Source organism: Chaetodon auriga, chromosome 9 (genome assembly GCF_051107435.1).
Source record: "Chaetodon auriga isolate fChaAug3 chromosome 9, fChaAug3.hap1, whole genome shotgun sequence".
NCBI lineage: Eukaryota > Metazoa > Chordata > Actinopteri > Chaetodontiformes > Chaetodontidae > Chaetodon > Chaetodon auriga.
Window position 1 is genome coordinate 8815459 of NC_135082.1, and position 20078 is coordinate 8835536.

The 20078-nt window shown below is 43.6% G+C and overlaps 1 protein-coding gene across 1 annotated transcript; it reads left to right on the forward strand.

The window, feature by feature from the left end:
* The first annotated feature begins 5077 nt into the window (after window positions 1–5077).
* tbx22 (T-box transcription factor 22) lies at window positions 5078–11479 on the forward strand. Its single transcript, XM_076739763.1, has 8 exons — window positions 5078–5303; window positions 5737–5986; window positions 7421–7522; window positions 7602–7776; window positions 9588–9752; window positions 10477–10541; window positions 10783–10868; window positions 10953–11479. The coding sequence occupies exons 1-8, from the start codon at window positions 5078–5080 to the stop codon at window positions 11477–11479; spliced, it is 1596 nt and encodes a 531-aa protein (XP_076595878.1).
* Window positions 11480–20078: the final 8599 nt, after the last annotated feature.

Consider the following 20078-nt stretch of genomic DNA (forward strand, 5'->3'; position numbering starts at 1 on the left):
AAAGAAGGGGGGGAGAGAGAGAAGATAATTCACAACACACTTGTGGTGAGAGGAGGAGGCTGCGTCTTGGCAGAGATGTCTCCCCTCCTCTTTTCCTCTTGCCCTCATCCCTCGTTACCCACCCGGCCTGGCTGAGGCTGAGGGAGCCAGTAAAGGCTGGATGCCGTGGCACATGAGCCATTAAATCTTCCTACACTGTGGGCAGGAGGAAGGCGGTAGTACCAGGCCTCATGCCCAGGCTGCTCACATGCTGCCAGGCCAGAGAGCAGAGTGCATAGGTGCCGCACGGGAGGAAAGGAAAGGCGCTGGACAGCAATGAAGAAAAACATTTTTATCTGTCAACCTTGCCTACTGTAATGTTCATCAAGTTAGCCACTGCCTGCAAATAATCAGAAATGTGCTGGCTATAGGACCGGAGGGAGATCACACGCTACACTAATTCACACAGGAACAGCCTGCCTGAGGATCTGAGAGCAGCTGAGTGTTGATATCTTTAAAGGGTAACAGTGGTAGTATTATTCGAGTCGAGTCCTTCTATGTCTCTCGCTGTCTGTGCAACTCCAAACCCAACGGCTCCTACAGAAGATGCAAAATGCAGTTTTTTAAGCCAGTATGACTCAAAAGTGGTTTTGTTGGGGCTGATTTTCAGCCGCTGGTTTGCTGCTCTGTTCTGGCAGCAGGACAGCGTGTGTGGGATTGAATCAAAAAGAACAACAATGACCATGTGAGGAATATGTCAGCCAGTGTGACTCACTGATAGATTTTTACAAGTTGTTGGACAGTACAGAGGAATAGATCACATGCAGGCACACAATAAGCCTGTGAGTGGCATCAATGTAATGTTGGCTTTAGGTGTGTAAAAACTATCTTGGCTCTTTTTTTTTTTTTTTTTTTTTTTTTTTAGAATAGTTTAATTTTTGCATTTTTAAAACTATTTTATTTTTGTTGTTAAAATGTGTTCTTACTCATATGTTGATCTCATACCTATCTATTCTTATTGTTTTAGTGGTGGTGGGTGGTGATAAAGCACAATATATTGGTGAAACTGATCATTGCATAAGAACACCGCAGCAGCCAGCTGAACCACTTGTCTCTCATGTTGTTCACAAACTGAGATTTTGTCATCAGGAGCTGAACCAGATTAAACATACATTTCTCTCAGTAAAAGTTGACTGGATGAGAGAATTCGGATACTTTTAAATAGCAAATCAATGAGCAAGATGAAAGTGTGTTGGCAGACACAAACAGTTAGCAGATCGACGTCACTGACTCTTCCACAGAAGCCATGAGGAGACTCTGTGCACAGAGAGGATCCCTGCAGGGACCCGACAGTCTGAGAGACACTCTGGACCTCAGACGACTTTACCCCCCAAGTAAGGAACAAGAAAGAGGTTATGAGTAGCAGATGTGACACTACACAAACACACATATCCACACACATACACACCATGGAGCTGATGACATGTCAGGGTCGAAAGAATTTGTCACTCTGTAATCGTTCATGTTGTAAAGCTTTGACTGGATGCCTTCGTTCTGTTCCTGCTCTCGTCTTCATTTTGTTCTTCGTCTCTCTTTCACAGCAGCTCGGGAGGTTTTGGCACTGTCTATTTCAAGTAGAAATGGCAGAAGCAGCCAGTAATAACTTGTGTAAATAACAAACAGCCCATATGCTACTTGAAATCCTCACTGAAGATGAGGTTTTCAACATCAACTTTATGTAACCGGTGTTGGAAACAATTAGCACATCATTGTCTCCGCGGAGAGTGTGTTTTCCAGGTGAGCCTTCACTCGTGGCTGAGAGCTCACATCCCATTAGTGCCACAACACACTAAGTGTGTACAGCATTCTATATTCAAACACTCCACGTATGTCACAGAGAACGAGTGGTGGAAGTTTGACATTTGGCAGTGTGTGGGCATCCGCTCCAGCAGCCCATGCTCAGAATAACCCTCACACACACACACACACACACACACACACACACACACACACACACACAGAGTCATGTTTCCATCATTTTTGGGGACATTACATCGACTTACATTCATTCATCTTATCATTCAACTTATCACCCTAAAATTTAATGACTTACCTTATGGGGAATTTTGTCCCCATGAAGTAGATGAGTCCCCACAATGTGACTGTAAACAGATTTATGTCCATACAACATGAGTAATACAAGTACACACACATGCACACGCACACACACACACACACACACACACACACACACACACACACACACACTCACTCACTAACTGCTCAGCATCAGGATCCAACTTAAAACAAACCATCAGGGGGCCCTGTCACATCCACTCAGCACTGAGCAACAGACAGACAGGCCTGTTTATAAACACACACACACACACACACACACACACACACACACACACACACACGCATTGAGCATGTGCACATATACAGTTCAGACAGATGCCTACCATGAGTGTAAGGCTGGTCATGATTACTCTTTGGGCAACAGCCCCTCAGCTACAGCACATGCATGAGCGTGCGCACACACACACACACACACACACACACACACACACACAAAAATGTACACATATACAGTACAGACAGATGCCTACCGTGAGTCGAAGGCTGGTCATGATTACTCTTTGGGCACCAGGCCCTCAGCTACAGCACACACGACTTCACACACACACTTCAGCCTACGTGTCAGTCATCAGGTCATGGTGAAAACATGACACGGTGAATGTCATGAAACAAAGCATTTGTACCGAAATAGAGAAAAAACAATTCAGTAAAGTCAGATTTTATAAACAGCAAAATTTTCCCTTAAGTCAGTGATTAATGTGTTGCACGAGAGCCGGTGAGGCCTGCCACAAGTTTCAATTGCAAACCAATTACTCACCAATGAGTATTAATTAAGCCGTGGACACGCAAATCAACAGCATGCGAGCGGGCCTGAAGGCGCAAAATGATCGGAAAGCCTAATTGCAGTTGGTCATCAAACTTCCGCATTAATGGAAACCCGAGGCCCACGCTAAATTGGATTTGAGTCTCTTGTTTCCGCCAAGCGTGCGTATTGTGCTTAATAAGAGGAAACACGTGTGCCAAACATCCCTGAATGGCGCAAACGCAGATTTGCACTGGATTAAGAATCATAAAACATCGAGAAGCAGCTTCCTGTTGTGCTCTGCAGAGCCAGGCATCACTTGCCTGCACGCCCCGTCATCACTCGGCTGACATCCCATAATCCCATGACGAAGATTTATGAGCTGACTTCTGAAGACAACATGGAAAAATAATCTCTCAGACTTGAGTGGAAGGAAACTGCACAGGCTATTTCTATCGCTTCCCTGCGTCTTTCATTTCAGTGAGCGGCAGCAGCAGCAGACCTGTGCGCGCAGGAACAGACAGCCGGCGGTTATTTGTGCTGCACGTCCTCCTCCAGGCCGCCTGCTTGGGATGTACTTTTGATACAGTATTGAAAGAAAACGACAAGTTGGGAAAGAATAAACATAAATCCAGGCCGCAGTCCTGAAAAAGGTTACGATGACAGAGAGCATGTGATTCCGGTTGGTCATAGTTCTCCATTTCCCGGCTGTTGTCAGAGATTTCCATCACCAACCAAACCAACCGTGCCGTAAACACAGCCCTCATTTGTTTTCTCCTCACAGCAATTATATCATGTGATTAAAAAACATTTTAAATAGAGCCTCGGTTGACTTTTATTTGTGTAAAGCGGATCTATTTCATGTCGAGCAGTAATGTAATAATCCCGAGCTGTCATTACGGCCCAGTTTTCCCCAGTGCGCCGAACTCAATCTGATCTCCGCACTTATGAGAACCAGACTGACGCACACCCTCACCGGGCACCGCAAAGACGGGAGAAGAAAAAAAAAAAAAACCCACTTCTACACCGGAGGGACGGGAGACAAGAGCCCGCTTTAAGGAGAGCCTTCAAATTAATATGGGAAATGTTAGCTTCAACAGAAATGCCGCGAGTTTCATGGAGATATTTTACCTTCCAGATGGTCTGAATTAAAAAACTTAAATATTTGTGCCTGGACTCCCCCTCCAGTGCTCTAAAATGTTCATTCTATTTATCCATCGGATGTCTAAATGGGGGAAGCAACATGGAAAACACGCTGGTCAATCAAAAAGCTTGATTGTGCGCAAAAAAAGGAGAAAATGTGTTTCGCAAATTTGAAGTTAATCACATTGGAGACTTGAATACCTTCATTACTTTATCAGCTTTACGTTGCATCGATTAGTGGACCTTTACATTTCATTTTTGAATCCAATGAACCTGCATCATATTACAGAATACCACAAACCTGAAATAAGAAATAAATAAATATGTCCACTTTTTTACCGTTCAGCCTAAACGGTTATCATCATGCTTGCAACACGCGCAAAGATGCTGCTGCTGCTTGTCCTGGAGGCTCAAAGGCCACTGAGATCAAGCGAACACTGTAAAAAAAATGTTACTGACGGAGTTTAATTAGTTCCCTTCAACTAGTGGAAAAATGGCAATTGATCGAATAATTAAACCAATTTCCTTACAATTAAACTGAACTCAAGATCTGTCTTGAATGTAATCACACCTGTAGATACTGAGAAAGGAATCTGCCTCATTGTGCATCGTTTCAAAGTCCTGAGACTCCCAAAAGGAAATAAAGTAATTGCTTTCGACAGAAAAGTTTTGCAGTAACATATTTCTCATTTGTGTCAGGAAGTTAAGGTTTAAGGCCAGGATAAGTATTAGTGTGGATATTTTTTGCAGCGCAGGGCCATGTGGAGGAATGCACGCTGCGCTCTTCCCTCCCTCTCTGTGACGCGCAGAGGGTAACCAGAGGTACAAGCCTTCTGCGGGACAGAAAGGGAAGGGGAGACGCTGAAACGGATAAAGGGGGAGAGGGGAATTATTGTAGTGGGGAGGAGAGGCGTGCCAATAATCAAGGATTTTGGATGAGGGCGCGCGTGTCGGAGAGCACATGGGAACGCACTGGATCAATTACGCAGCGTCACGGAGCCGCCGTGAGAGAAGAGGGGCTCCCTGAGGTGCTGCTGCTGCTGCTGCTGCCTGTTTTGCGCCGTCCTGTCCTGAATGAGCTCGGACACTGAACCTTGTGCGGGACAAAGTCAAAGTTCAGACGGATATACGAGTCGCAGGAGGACGGGATCTTTCGCTAAGATGCAGGGTCTGAGTTCTCGGGCTCACGCGTTTTCGGTGGAAGCGCTGGTCGGGAAACCATGTAAGAGAATGAAAGTGTCGGAGGGACACGAGTCAAGTTCAGCTGCAGACACCGGCAGCGATACGAGCATCTTCACCGGTGAGGCAGAAGGATCGATGGATTTTCGAGAACAGCTCATTGTTTATACATGCGTTTTACGCACAAGATGGAACAGCAAAACCCGTTACCCAAGTGGCAGTTTGCAAGTTATTTTGCTACATCAGACCTGTATTTCATCTATTTATGACATTTTCACAATTTAACTTGCCTTTATATTACAGCACTTAACAAACAAATCGATAACATAAAACTAATCTCCAGGGGAAAAAGTTTTGCAAATATTCTCCATGTCAGTTGGCAAACTGGAGCAACTTTCTGAGTGTTCCTTTTTGTAAAATTATACACTGATAGCATCCAGCTTCTTTAAGCCAAAAAGTTACATTTGCATCTAACTTGTTAATGATTTTGGAAAACAAAATGTTGCACATATTACTGGGCTTCTTTTCTCATCCCCGTCTTTGCCCCTCTATAGGCCTGAACGAATATCCAGTCAGCCAGATGAAGAAAGCAGGTTCAACACCTCGGAGGACAGAGGACACTTCCTGTGACCCGGAGAGTGTCAGAGCGAGCGCGGAGGAGGCTGACCCCAGCGGAGAGGAGAGCAAGCCGAAGGAGAGCAGCTGCCGTCCGGACAGAGAGGTCCGAGTAGAGCTGCAGGGCTCGGAGCTGTGGAGGAGATTCTACGAGATCGGCACCGAGATGATCATCACTAAAGCTGGCAGGTACAAAATGAGGATGGACCGAGTTTACAGTGATTTGTAGTAAATATAAAAAGGGCTTACACCGCTGCAAAGCCAGGCCTTTAGGTGCCTTGTTTGTGGTTTGTCTCTATCCTGCAAAACTTTGAAACTCCTTTGGACTATACCCTGTGATAAGAGGAGCAATACGCACTTGACAGACAGTAACTAGATTTATTCAGAAAAATATTCATTAATTGGTCTGTATGCGCTTAATTATTAAGTGTTAAACCAGACACATCAGCTGAAACGAAATAAGAGTCCTGTAGAAATTCGTGAGATTTAGGACTGGACCCTGCCTTTACTCTTTTTAAAAACCCCGATACTCTCTCTCAATATGAGGGACTAAATAAAAACTTCACACTAGTCATTTTAATCCCACAGAAATAAGAGCAGGCCTCACACTCTGCAGCCCGGCCTGCAGAGTGTGAGGAGTGTATGAGCCTTTTCATTCAAATTAGGAGTCCAAGCAGTCTTTGGTTTTCAGTCCATTACAGTTACATGTTAGTTTCCGCGTTAGAGTGTCTGTTCTACATAAAAATGCAAGCCGCAGTGGTCATTATCAAAGATGTGATGCATGACATGCTGTATTTACATAAACCGTTGCACGGTCACAGGTGCGCGTTTATCAGGTGTAAACCGGCTCTGCGCGCGCTGCAGCTGAGCATACGTCAGCAGCAGAACTCAGTTTTACCCTTTTCTAAACAAATGAGATGAACTCGGGAGTTAATAGTTAATATACAAACTATTCACTGAAACTATTCGTTTTTAGCGTTATTTACTCATGCTTATATTTATGGTTAACATGTAGAAATGTAATTTGAATTTCAGATTTTTGTAACGTGTGAGGCAGATTTATAGGTTTTGTTTAAATTCAGTGAAGTTTAGGAAAATATCAAATTCTGTCAAGCTGAATTTAATTTTTTTTTTTTTTTAAATATAATCCAGGACTATCAATAAGATAATGGCATACAGTAAAATGAAATATAGATATTCTTTGTCGATTAAATTCAAACTTTATTTTTCAGTTTCAAAGAAATCAGGTTATGGCAGCCATGTGTGTCTTCTTCCTCTTCCTCTTCTTCTTCTTCTTTATCTTTTTTTTTTTTCTTTCCAAAAATGAGTTATTGGGACATAACTACTTGTTGAAATCTAAGTTCCGTTCACTCAATTACGGAGAAGACACGCTATAAATCTCTGTAGTGAAGATGCCCTCGTGGCCCCCCGCGGCTCCTGAACTTTCCTCTGAACTTGGCCGTTGCAGGCAGTAAAGTTTCTGCCTCAAGTTGTTGTTCCTGATATCTTTCTGCCAAACACACTTTCACTTGTTTTAGAGAGGTTTAAACTATGTCAGAATGAAAAGGGATAAAACTCATGTCCTATTGAATGTGCTGCGCCTCTTCTCTCTCCCCTCGTTAGGAGGATGTTTCCTTCCGTGCGCGTCAAAGTGCGCAACCTGGACCCGTGCCAGCAGTATTACATCGCAATGGACGTCATGCCCGTGGACTCAAAACGCTACAGGTGTGTGCGCGCGCGTGTTAAATTGATGAACCTCAATACACATATTGGTTTATTTACTTCCGTGCGCACACCCCCGCAGGTACGTGTACCACAGCTCGCAGTGGATGGTGGCTGGGAACACGGACCACTCCTGCATCTCCCCGCGGCTCTACGTGCACCCGGACTCGCCGAGCGCAGGAGAGACGTGGATGCGTCAGGTCATCAGCTTTGATCGGGTCAAACTCACCAACAACGAGATGGACGATAAGGGACATGTAGGTAACCCATCTGTTGCCTGCTGTTGCTTCTTACTCACATTCATTATTTTGATGTATACTGAATGTCTCAGAAAGAAACCTCATTGTTTCCATATATGTGTTATTGTGACTGCAATTTGAGAGGCTCACATCAGCCTTTAGAGGAGCAGCAGAGTCAGCCTTTAACTGCTTTGGCAGCTTCAGTCTTGGACTGCTGTCACACACACACACACACACACACACACACACACACACACACACACACACACACACACACACATATTGAACCATATCTGCTGGGAGGAAAGTCTGTTTGACTTTTCGGGATAGAGGAAGAGGAAATCCTTCTCAGCTCCAGAGCTTCCTTTAAAAAGGTTCAGTGATGTACAGATGTGACAGATGTGGTGACTATAGAGGCTACAGGAGGCTTTTCACTTGATCCTTGTGTTTAGCAAAGCACTGCAGAGTTTGTGTGTTTGGAGGATTCATTATGTGTGCTGAAGGAATGTAGAGACTGTGTTTGCTCTGTGAAGCAGCCTGATAAGCCCTGATGTTGCTGTGGTCAGTTTATCACTTTAAATGGCCTCTCTGCAGCTCTGCTGCAGTGCCAATGAGGAAGTGTTGTTGTCTTATCTTTTTGAAGCTGAGATCTAAAATTAGCATATTTAACGCCATATTTGGCGTTAAATATGGCAGTCAAGATGCTTTGTGTAGTTTCGAAAAATATTTGCTTTCTACTGTGAATTCTTCTAGATATTTTCATTTGGCTTCTGCCTTAACGGCAAAAAACATCAAACTGTTTATTTTAATATTCTATGTTACTTTTGATGTTTATCTGTATAATAATAACACAAAAGTTACACCATAAACTTTTGGGATATCAGTTGCCCTCTTTTAGCAGTGTTAAGCCCCCTCAAGCAAACATAACTGCACTTGAAACACAATTGTTTATTTTATTTTTTTTTTAGAGATATCAAATTCAAATCATGTCAAGTTCTATGATAGTTAATTCAAATTTCACTCCGATTGAATGATTTTTGAGGTCTTGTTAGTTTTATCAGCTGAAAAGCATATTGGATCTAAATCTGTATTAGTTTTAATGTTAGTAACTGTTAGTAATTAGTTTTAATGTGAAAGCAATACTATTTTATAATGTGTTCTTGTGTTTTCTTAGATTATGAAGCCTCTGCCTGTGACATTGTTATAAAATTATATTTTGCTCTTTTAGTGGATGATGTTCAATTATCACCAAATATCATTTAATTTGTGTGGCTGGAATAATTTGCCTTCAGAACATGTTTTTAAATATTCATATCTTTAAAACGATTTGAAGCTTTCAGTTTCAGCAACAGCCGCAAACTGTGGACTGAAGAAGTGAAACAACTAGCCGATGAATCAGTTAGTTAGCCGACAAAAAAAAATTAACTGCAGCCGTTAGGTCATTTCCTTTTTATAGAGTTTATGAGTTATAAATATGGCTTAATTTTTCAAGCAGAAATGCACAACACTGTCTGATTCCAGCTGTGAGGGTTTGTTTCTTCTCTTTGTCTTGTGTGGCAGTAAATTTGGTATCTTTGTGTTTTGGACAAAATAAGCAATTTGATGACACCTTGAGCTTTAGGAAAAATATTGGATATTTTTCAGAACTTGTCTGCCATTTCATATACGAAACAATTTATCAATTAATGGAAAAAATGACCTTCGGATTAATGGATAATGTTAATAATGTTGCAGCCCCATGTTTGTCTCTGCAGTTCAGTTCATAGATAATGATATAAGTGAGGTTCAGCTCAGAAAATTTAAAAGATCCTCTTCATCTCTTCATCCAGATTATCCTTCAGTCCATGCATAAATACAAGCCTCGTGTGCACATCATCCGGCACGACCCTCGGATGGACTTGTCACAGATCCAGTCTCTGCCTGCTGAAGGAGTGCACAGCTTCTCCTTCTCAGAGACGGAGTTCACCACCGTCACAGCCTATCAGAACCAGCAGGTAAAAACCTTTAACTGATCCTACAGAACAGGAAAATACTCTGGAAAATAAACACCAAAGTGGGTTTTATTATTTTGCTTTAAACAATTGAATGTGTGCTTCTGTTCAAAATGCTGTGTATTTATGTTATAGATCCTTTATGTACCATAAATAGCCTTTTCAATGGTTGTGCACAAGTAATAATATTCTTCAATGCTCTAATCAACAGCTCAAATCTGCTTGACTATACAATAATTCTTTAATCTGAACGTCATGAATGTGACGACGCACACTTCCCCGTAGTCTCGGTAAAGTCATGCAGCGTCCTGATTTTCTGCCGGGCCACTTGCTCAGAGATGGTGTGTGTGTTCCCGTGCAGGGGAGCTGACCCCGCTGCTGGCTACCATTCATCCAGTAACAGAGCCGTCCACGGGGGCTGCCAGCTCTTTTCATCAGGGCTCATTTTACGATCAGCCAACGTATTATTACAGAAACTCAATAACGAGCTGTGACTGGGCCCACTGCTGGAGTCCACAGCCCATTAATGCACCAAATAAAACTATACAACCTCCAAGAACCCTGTTTGACATGGCTGATCGCCCTGGGTGCTGCTGGGAGATGCAGTCCCTGAGGGAGGGCTGTGCCCCTCTCTGCGCTGTTGTAAAGCTGAGCTCATTGTTAGCTTAACACATCAGCGGTTGACACGTCCACTCTAACCCATGTCTATTCCTCTCTCCTGGGCAAGATCACAAAACTAAAGATCGACAGGAACCCGTTCGCCAAGGGCTTCAGAGATCCAGGACGGAATAGGTACAGAAAACCTCCCCAAACATCGACACTTGTTTTAGCTCGGAGAGAAATCCGCGAAAGGACCCAAGAGGGATTTAAGCTTCAGCCACTCACATTTGACACCACATAAAACCTTCACATGAAGTTGAACTGCGTAGTGCAGAATTTCACACCTCTCAGAAACAATATTCAAATACCCAGAATAACACTTTTCAGTGCTCTCACAGCGCGTGTGTGTGTGTGCATGTGTGTGTGTTTGTAGGGGAGTGTTGGATGGCTTGTTGGAGTCGTATCCCTGGAGAGGCCCTCTCAGCTTAGACTTCAAGCCTTTCGCCATACAGCTCCAAGGTACTGTGCCGCGGCTCTTATTACCTCTCTGCTCCGTGCCGTCTTTGTCTTTGTGATTCAAGTTTCTTGCGTCCTTTTTGACAGGGGGCTCAGGGTCTCCGACCGGCAGTGTGAAGAGTCTCCTCCCTCTCTCCTCATCTTCATCCCTTCACCCGCTGTCCATCTCCTCCTGCCAGGACGCCGCTCTCCACACCCTTGCTCTTCCTCTCTATGGCAAGGCCTCCAACCCCTCGCTCAGCTCCCCGCTGCCCAGCAGAGCCTTCTCCTCCCTGGGAGCAGACAGACTGGGAGGCCTGTCCCCACTGACAGACCTCCCGCTCCTCTCAGCACTACAGGCAAAGAAACCTCCCCACTCTAGGGACCCATGTCTTCACGGGTCTCCGGGGAGCTCCCCCTGCCTCTTCCCCTTCCACAGCCCCCTCAGCCCTCAGGGGCCCTCTCTCCTCCCTCATCTCTCTGACACTGCGGGCCCCTACTGTCTTTACCGCTACAGCTTCCCCCTGAACCCCCAACTCACAGCTATTTCCCGGCATGCCAAACTAGCCGAAGACACCACAGACTGTCTGCTGCGCCAGTCTCCGTGGCACCCGACCACCAACCACTGCCTCTGACAGCTGGACCGCACTTTTAAGCTCCGGCCCATTGAGTGTAACAAGCCAAAGCTTATTGCAACAAAACAGAGAGGGTTGATTCTCTGTTTGAGCAAGACTCAAAGGGGCAATAAAAACAGAACTGTGGCTGTGGGGACTTTTTTTTTGTATTTAAAAACTCTTTTGTACGCTGTGTTGGACTTCCCAGCGAAAAAACTGATCCTGAAGCAGATCACGAGCTGCTGCTCCTTCTTACTGTGCATGCTCAACAAGAGCCAAAAAGCCCAACATTGGAGTGAAAAGAAACGTAGACAGAAAGTTAGAGTTTTATTTGGGACAGAAAGTGCAGTTTCTTTACCGCAGGGCAGAACATGTTTTCCCCCTTAAATACTTCACACGCTGTAACAGTGTTACCAAAGAGCGTCAGCAATACGACCTGAGGTATGTAATATAAATATTAATGGACATGAGAATGACTGTTAAACTGACCATAAGTGCCCATTAAAATATTTTTCATATTTTTTGTTCAGATCATACACCAGCATTCAAAATGTACACATGCACAGTGTGTATAAATGAAGAGTTTTGCAGTGTATCCCATGAATATACAGTGTATTTCACAGGAAAACGTATACGAGCTGTTGTGCAACTGGAAGTTGTTTTGAATAAGAAATTCTGCAAAAATTTCCTTTGAGCTATACTTCAGTGTTTCTTGCAATGGGGCAGACGTTATGTTGTACTTATATGACACTGAACAAAAGGTTGTTTTGTGTTTTTCGATCTTTAAACTCAGCTGAATCTTAGTGTCAAGCTTGGCCACCCCTGACTAATAACATGAGCTCATCAGGTCTTTCTGTGATTTTAGAGGAAGAACAACAGCTGCCAGGATTCAGGCGGCCAGTTTCCATTCCTGTACTTTATTACCAATAACAGGACTAATCAGAGCCGCATGGGGGTGAAAGGGTTATTCTATAGAGGCCTTTATGTGCCCGGTCTATAACAAGATTGGAAATAAGGCTTGTTGCCCTCTGAAATGTGCTAAAGCAGCCCTGTCATCATTCTCGTAGTCCGTCATTGTTCCAGGACCAACAGTAAATCAATACTGCTGTGTTAAGACTTGCTTTCGGAAACTTGCAGAAGGTTCGCAAAAGTGAATTTTAGTGTGCTGAATGAAAACCTCTCACTACTGTGGGCCAACATAATGCTGTGTTTTTTTGTCCCTACCAAAGGGGGCACGCCCGTTCAGCCGCTGATGTGATAATTCCTGCTTTCAGCTCAGACTCAAAGCCCCGCACCATCCCTCCCTCCCTCCCTCTCAGCAGAGCTAGGAACAGCGGTTTAGGCAAAGCGGGGGAAATGGCCTGTTTCCCGACAAACGGTCATAACCAAACAGCAATTTTCTTGTCACGGCCAAGCATGGCAGTGAGCTAATGCGCGCTGGACGTGGAAATAGCAGGAAGGAGTTAATTGAGGAACTCGGGCAGGGGATGGCCCGTGTTTCAGCGTGCGCTGCTATCAAACAGCCTGCCCTTTGTCTGCAGACAGACATAATCTGTGCCGGTTATTTGATACTGTCTGTCATTTCCATGTTTGGCTATGTAGGACAATCATTTCAAACTCCCAACTAATTCCTGATCTTTCAATTAGACAAATTGCTTTCATACCAGGAGAGCTGAACTCTGCACCTGCTGCTCTCTGATAGAGTAAGGCAAAAACACACATTACATAGAAGAAGACGCGAGCACCTGTCAGTTATTAGTGTCATCAAACTACTATGCTATTGCAAGCAGAAAATAAAATAAAGTTTGGATAATTAGCTTTTGATTAGGGTGTCTGTGCATATGCATACACTTTATAACAGTAAAAATGGTGTTTGATGAAAGTAACATTCAATTTACAGCAGCCTTTGTGGTAAAAGAAATACTTTGATGTTATGGGAAATACTTTTTCATTTCTGTGTTAAATGAGAAGATTGACAGCACTCACATGTCTGTATGCTAAATGTTAGCATAATTAAAGCTAGCCCACGGCCATCAGCCAGTTAGCAGTTAGCAGCCGTGACCTTAACTTAGCATAAAGACTGGAAACAGGGCTCCATGCACTATAGCTCATGTTTAATTAATCTAAAACGAAACTTAAAAAAGGCATCTTACATTGCTTTTGAATGGACGCGATATAACGTGAATTAGTGGGCTTTATAGGTCGCCTACTGTTGGGCACCTTGTGGGTTTGTTGGACAAAGTTAGGCCAGTTTTTCACATTTTTATGCTAGGCTAAGCTAACCGGCTAATGGTTGTAGATTCATATTTCAATATCAATCTTCTCATCTAACTCTCTCCAAGTATGCGAATAAGCATATTTCCCAAACTATGCCTTTAAACGAGTTTTACTTTGTGAATTCAGAAAAATTCGGTTTGAGAAATTTATCTATGAGCTTACATTTACTCTACCTATTAACCTATATTACAAGCTTCTATATTCTTCACACTGGTCTTTCTTGTTTTTATCGAACCTCAGTCTTGTTTAGGAACTTGTCAGACCTAGAGTTGGTTGAAAATCACTGTTGAGTTCACCTTTTCTCAGCCTGTCGATGATTAACCACCCTGTCCATCCCTCACTTTGTTAATTTGCTTGATAATGCGTCAACATAATCCTCTTGAAGCTGGTGGCTGAAATAACATGGAAACTGTGCTGATTCGACATTGTAACAACACAACGGGGGAAGTTTCTGGGCCGTTCCAGAGTGATTGACAGGCAGTAAAGGCAGAGAAATTTGACCCTGAAGTCATTTGTTTCCAATCATGTGAAATGGCATCCTGAAACAGGAGAGACGCTCGGCAGAGAGTCTGGATGTGAAAATATACTCTGCCTTCATTAGATTAAAACACACACGGCACACACACCACACATACACACATGCATCAGTTATCTCCTAATAATAGCTGCCATACACTCAGATGTGCGCACACCCACACATACACTCAGTCCTTTGCCCAGTCAGCTTCGTGCCCTCCAGCCTTCACTCGTGTTTGGCTCTGTGGGTCTCCTGTGAAGGTTTATACTGGACGCTATTTTCTCTGCAAACTCAATAAAAGCTGGTTATTTATCAGGTCAGATTATGGGACGTGACTGAACTCAGCTGTAAAGTTGAAAGTGAAACCAGCTGTGGCTGAAATTGAATTACACTGAGTGAGTAATGTGAAAAGCAAGGGCAGTTTAACAGTTATTAAGCGCTCTTCTACTGCCCCATGAAGCAGGAATACACTGCTCAAACTATATTTGCCTCGAGGATAGAGAAGTTGCTCTGCTCTGCTCTCTTCTCCTGTCATCCCGTCACTGTCTCCTGTGCATCCTCTGTTGCTGGAAACATCGACAAGTTCATTTCAAACTCTGAGGTCTCACAGCTTTAGATCACAGGAGCTGACAGAACCTGCAGTCTCTAAGGGTTTGCCTGTTGCTTTGTATGTGTGTATTCTGTGTGCATACTGCTTGCAAGTGTGTAGACACGTGTGTGTGTGTAGACACGGGTCACTGGGGCATTGCATAGGCATGCTTCCCTGAAAGGCCTCAGGAGCAGAGGTTAGCTGAGTGGAGGACAAACTACTTTAACATGTGGCCTGGCACCTGGCCTGCATGTTCGTGTGTGTGTGTGTTTTGGGGTTTCCTCTGGGCCTCACACTCATGCCATTATCATGGAAAGTGTTAATGACCCAAACAGCTCTTGCACTTTCCCTCACACCTCCCTTGTTCTTCTTCACCTTCCCTCCCTCATTTTTGTGAACACTCCGTTAGGCTGCGTGTTCATTAATTACAGACATGTGACTGATTTGTTGAAAGGATTCACAACAAAACGCTGCTGTACTACACTAACTGTGTATATTTACTCAATTAGGGTACTGTCTACCTTCTGCATCACTACATGTCAGAGGGAAACAGCTTAAGTTACTAGTTGCTTTTCAGATGAAGATTTTACATATAAAACATATGATTGGTTTATAATGCACTCATTTAAGATTAAACTATCCAAATTATAGAGATCAGTTACAGTATTGCTTATGTGTTAAAGCACATTGACAGGGGGCCCTCTGCAGAATGGGTACTTCTTTTTTGTCAGTGTCCTGTGAAACACCCTTGTTTTCATTTGTGTGACATTTGTTGATTATCCAATGGGTTTTTTAATTGTTTTATTTATCAAGAAGTAGGCGAAGGTTCTAAATCCACAAAGGGACATTTAATCATTCAGTTGCCTGAAAAATACTAGATCACCAAATTCCTTTTAGCAGCAACATTTTGATCATTGAAGTACACTTTGTTCCGTCTATCCATGTACTTTTACTTCAGTTACACTTAGTGCAGGACTTTTACTTGTGGTGGAGTATTTCTTGTGGTATTGTAGTATAAAAATCTGCTGCATTGTTAAACAGTAAATAAACCTACCCAGCATTATAGAAAATGAGCTCCACTTCCACCAGCTACAGCATTAAAATACTATTTACATGTCACTATAGCTGCAGTAATAATCTGATCCTATAATACACAAAGCAATGACTGAGGCCATTGTGCCTGCATAGTTTTACTTTTGATGAGTACACTTTTGCTGATAATACTTACATACTGTCTCATATTTTACACAGTGTTGTTGCTACTTCTACCTGATTAAAGGATCTGATTACTTCCTCCATCACCACCACACTAACTAGAGCGTTTAGTGCTGCATGTGTGTTCCTGTATAAGCTGTAAGTTTAACTTATGAATAATTACATTTTACCATGGACTCTTATTATGTTCACTTTCTTGTTCAGCTTTCGTCATCAATGGAGCTGTGTGTTTTAGAGCAGGGTGGCTGGAAGAGGCCTGTCAGCACTCAGCTCATGACCAACAAACAGAACGCACACTCTGACCCTGGCTGTCCATCATGCAGGGCCACCCCTCCCCCTAAAAGAGAGCGTGTGTGCTAATTCCTTCCTCTGTCTGATGGACCTAAGGGGGATTCTACAGGTGCATGTGTGTGTGTGTGTGTGTGTGTGTGTGTGTGTGTGTGTGAGAGAGAGAGAGAGAGAGAGAGAGAGAGAGAGAGAGAGAGAGAGAGGCACTCTTTGGCATTGGTTTTATTTAAAACAGACCTATAAATCAACCCTTTTGGAACAAGAGATGTGAGATATTCTTTTTCTCTTTGCCCCGATCTCTGACAGAGGGATAGATCGTTCTTACCTCTTTTCGCTTCCTGTGTATGACAGGTTATCACTCCTGAGACAGATACAGCTAAGAGAGGGGGAAATAAGGAAAGAGACGGAGAGTGATTGAGTGAGAATGATGCTCCGTGGCTGACGTATCGGATGGCAGATGAGGGGCTGGGGTGAGGGTATGGGGTGGGGAGAAAAGAGTGATTTAAGGCTGGCCTGTACTCTCCTCTCCTCTTATCCCTGCCCTGCTTCTTTCATGTCTCAACTCAGGGTCGACCCGCCTGCTGCCCCAGATGGTGCTGTCTGTCTGCGTTGCCCTCTACAGGATGTGCCCCCCTCAAACCCCCGACGACAAACCTATACTCGCTTAATTGATTTCAGGGAGGGAAGGCCCTCTTTCTCTTCTGTTTCACACACACACACACACACACACACACACACACACAAAGACAGCTTGCCAACAGCTAGTGCCCCCAGTGCACACACACATACACGCGGCTGGCGCTGTGCGCTGTCAACGCTAATTCAATTTGAGACGCGGGAGTGTGACTAACAGCAGACCTGCAGAGTGTTTTACCATATGCACCACACACACACACACACACACACACACACACACACACACACACACACACACACACTCACATCCACTGGTATAATAATAATGTAATTCCAGAGGTACAAATCCTATTAATAGATTTCTTCTCTTCCTGTTTCTCTTAATATTATCAAGAGACAGTCATGTTGTCAGCAACTACAGAGCAACACCTTATTAACTCCTTCAACTTCACTGCTAATCCACAGCCAAGTGAGACACACAGTTACAGTCGTAGTTAGCATGCTAAATCTGAAACAAGCAGGTAAAAGTTTGCAGGTTAGAAGAGCAAACACAACCACAAGTGATTTACTGTGATTACTGCTCATTTAAAATGCATTTGAACATACTGTGTACTCTTTACAAGAAAAATAAATGAAGATGTCACATGTTAAAGATTCAATTTATCAAATATTTCATAATTTTGAAGTAGAAAAGTCCACAGCCAAGCTAACAGTTCTGGGAGACTCTACTTAGACACAGCAGTGCTTTGTAGTGCATGCTAACGTCAGCATGCTACCATGCACACAACAACACTGGCAGCATTCTGACGTCGACCCTGTGTGTTTACCATGTTCACCATTTAATTTCATCTGAGGCCACAGTTGCTGATGTGCGGTGATGAACTATAATGTAATAATGCAACGTGGCACATACTCCATAATACATTCATGTGTAGACACAAAGACCGGCAGACAGCCTCAATAAAGAGTAAAAGACAAGGCTACATGTGCATGTTCACGGGTTGTTTGGCTGTAAGAGATATCGGGTGGGTGATGGGGTGAGGTGAAATCTTAATGAAGCGTGCTCTGCAGAGCAGGGATGGATAGGGCCAGCTGTATCAACGCGTGTGTGTATGTGTGTGCACGAGACAGTAAAACTGATTAAAAGCAGCGTTAACACATCTGACAGGAAGCAATGGTCAAGAGGTGAGTGGAAACTGTGGAGAGCCTTGGGCTGGAACGATTAGACACACACTTATCAGCAGCAGCAGCAGATGGAGGCTGGGGAGAGCCCTGGGCAGCAGTGATTGGTCACACATGCCCATCGATATCCGAGTAGAACCAATCAGCTCAGCTTCCTGTGTTTGACCTGACCCTTCACGCATAGTAATAGAATATTTCAAATAGGAGTCTAAGGAGGAGGAGGAAGACAAGGAGAGGAAAAGAGGAAAAGAGCCTGTGCTGCCTCATCCTATGAAACGTTTCCATCTCAAAGTCCACCTTAAATAGATGTTGAGTCTCTTTACTGTCTACACTCACTCAACTGACGAAACACTGGATGAAACACTGTAACAAACAGGGTTGAACTGGAACCATAAAACAAGTTTAAACAGTGTCACAAAGAATATAAACAACAATAAGAGCTATATACACACATTGTGATTCAAGTTCATATAAGTACATCTTCTAATGCTATATTTTGGTATGAGTAATTTTCTAAAAATATCTTCATAATTTTAGTAAATTTACTGGGAAGAACTATGTAATTTGGTACTAATTTTAGGGAAAATGGGAATTTTCATATCAAATTGTTTTAATAATCGATTAATCCTTTAGCCTATGAATGTCAAGAAATAATTTTAAAAAAATGTCCATCAGAACCTGACAGCTTAATTTGTCTGACCAGAAGTCAAACAAAATTCCATCTAGAATCACATATAACAAATAAAGGCAAATCATTGTTGTTACATTAAATTTCATTCTTGTGATGAAACACTGGACCGCAGCAGCATGAACGTTTTCCTGCTGAATCCCAGCTTGTGACGAACTGTCTGGACGGTTTCACATCCTGTGTGTGAATCATGTAAAAGTCTAACCAATCTCTCTTTTTGTAATTAGAGCTATTTCATCGAGCCAGTGTGTGTGTGTGTGTGTATGTGTGTGTGTGTGTGTGTGTGTGTGTGTGTGGCTCTGAGCAGCTCCCCCCTCCTCAGAGCAGAGGCAGACAAGTCGGCCATGGGGACAGGACCACCGGCCTACCGGATCCCTGCCTGTCAGCAAGTAACACTCCTGTGGAAGAACGCCACTAGGTATCAACACCTGACTCCCCCACACACACACACATACATATATATATATATATATACAAACACAGGTTTCTGCCACAGGGCAATGCTCACACAGGAGCTGTCTCCAGCACATCTGGAAGAAGCATCCTTGCACATGTTGAGATGCAGAAAGCGGAGAGAAAAACCGGCCATGAAAGACTCCCCTGACTTTAATCATACTTAAAGAGATGGCCGCTGAAGGTTAAAAATAGATTTAAAACAAAACTTACCAAATAGATTTTGTGGCTCTGACAGCAGAGAGACATGGAATTTTAATTCCAGGTGATCTAACTCCTGGCAGAAATGACTGACAGCTGCTGGATCACTGGGGTCAGTGTATTTTGGTCCACTATAACGTCTGAGGACTTGAAAAACCATGTACGTAATAGGCAAAATAGAGACTTGTGTCAGTCTGGGGCCACTGATGATGATTGTGAATGTAGTTAAGTGTGTGCTGATGATGATTAGGAAGGACGCAAAAAGGGTCAGAGGTGGCTGAGTGTCACTCTGGAAGACTCCCATCAGCTACAGGGCTGTGCTCATGTATAGATATTTGTGTGTGCTTGGACAGCACCTGTAATGGCTCCCAGCTGAGTCTCGCCTCCCCCATGGGATATGGTGAATTTTGTGTGTGTGTGTGTGTGTGTGTGTGTAATGAGGTACTGGCATGCGAGCGGCAGAGGGCCGCTTCCTTTACAGGTGACACCTTTGACCTCTCATCTGTTCTCCGTTGGGGGAGCGGGAGAGGAGGGGTGAGATGGAAAAAGGAGGGACAGAGAGGTATGCAGGAAT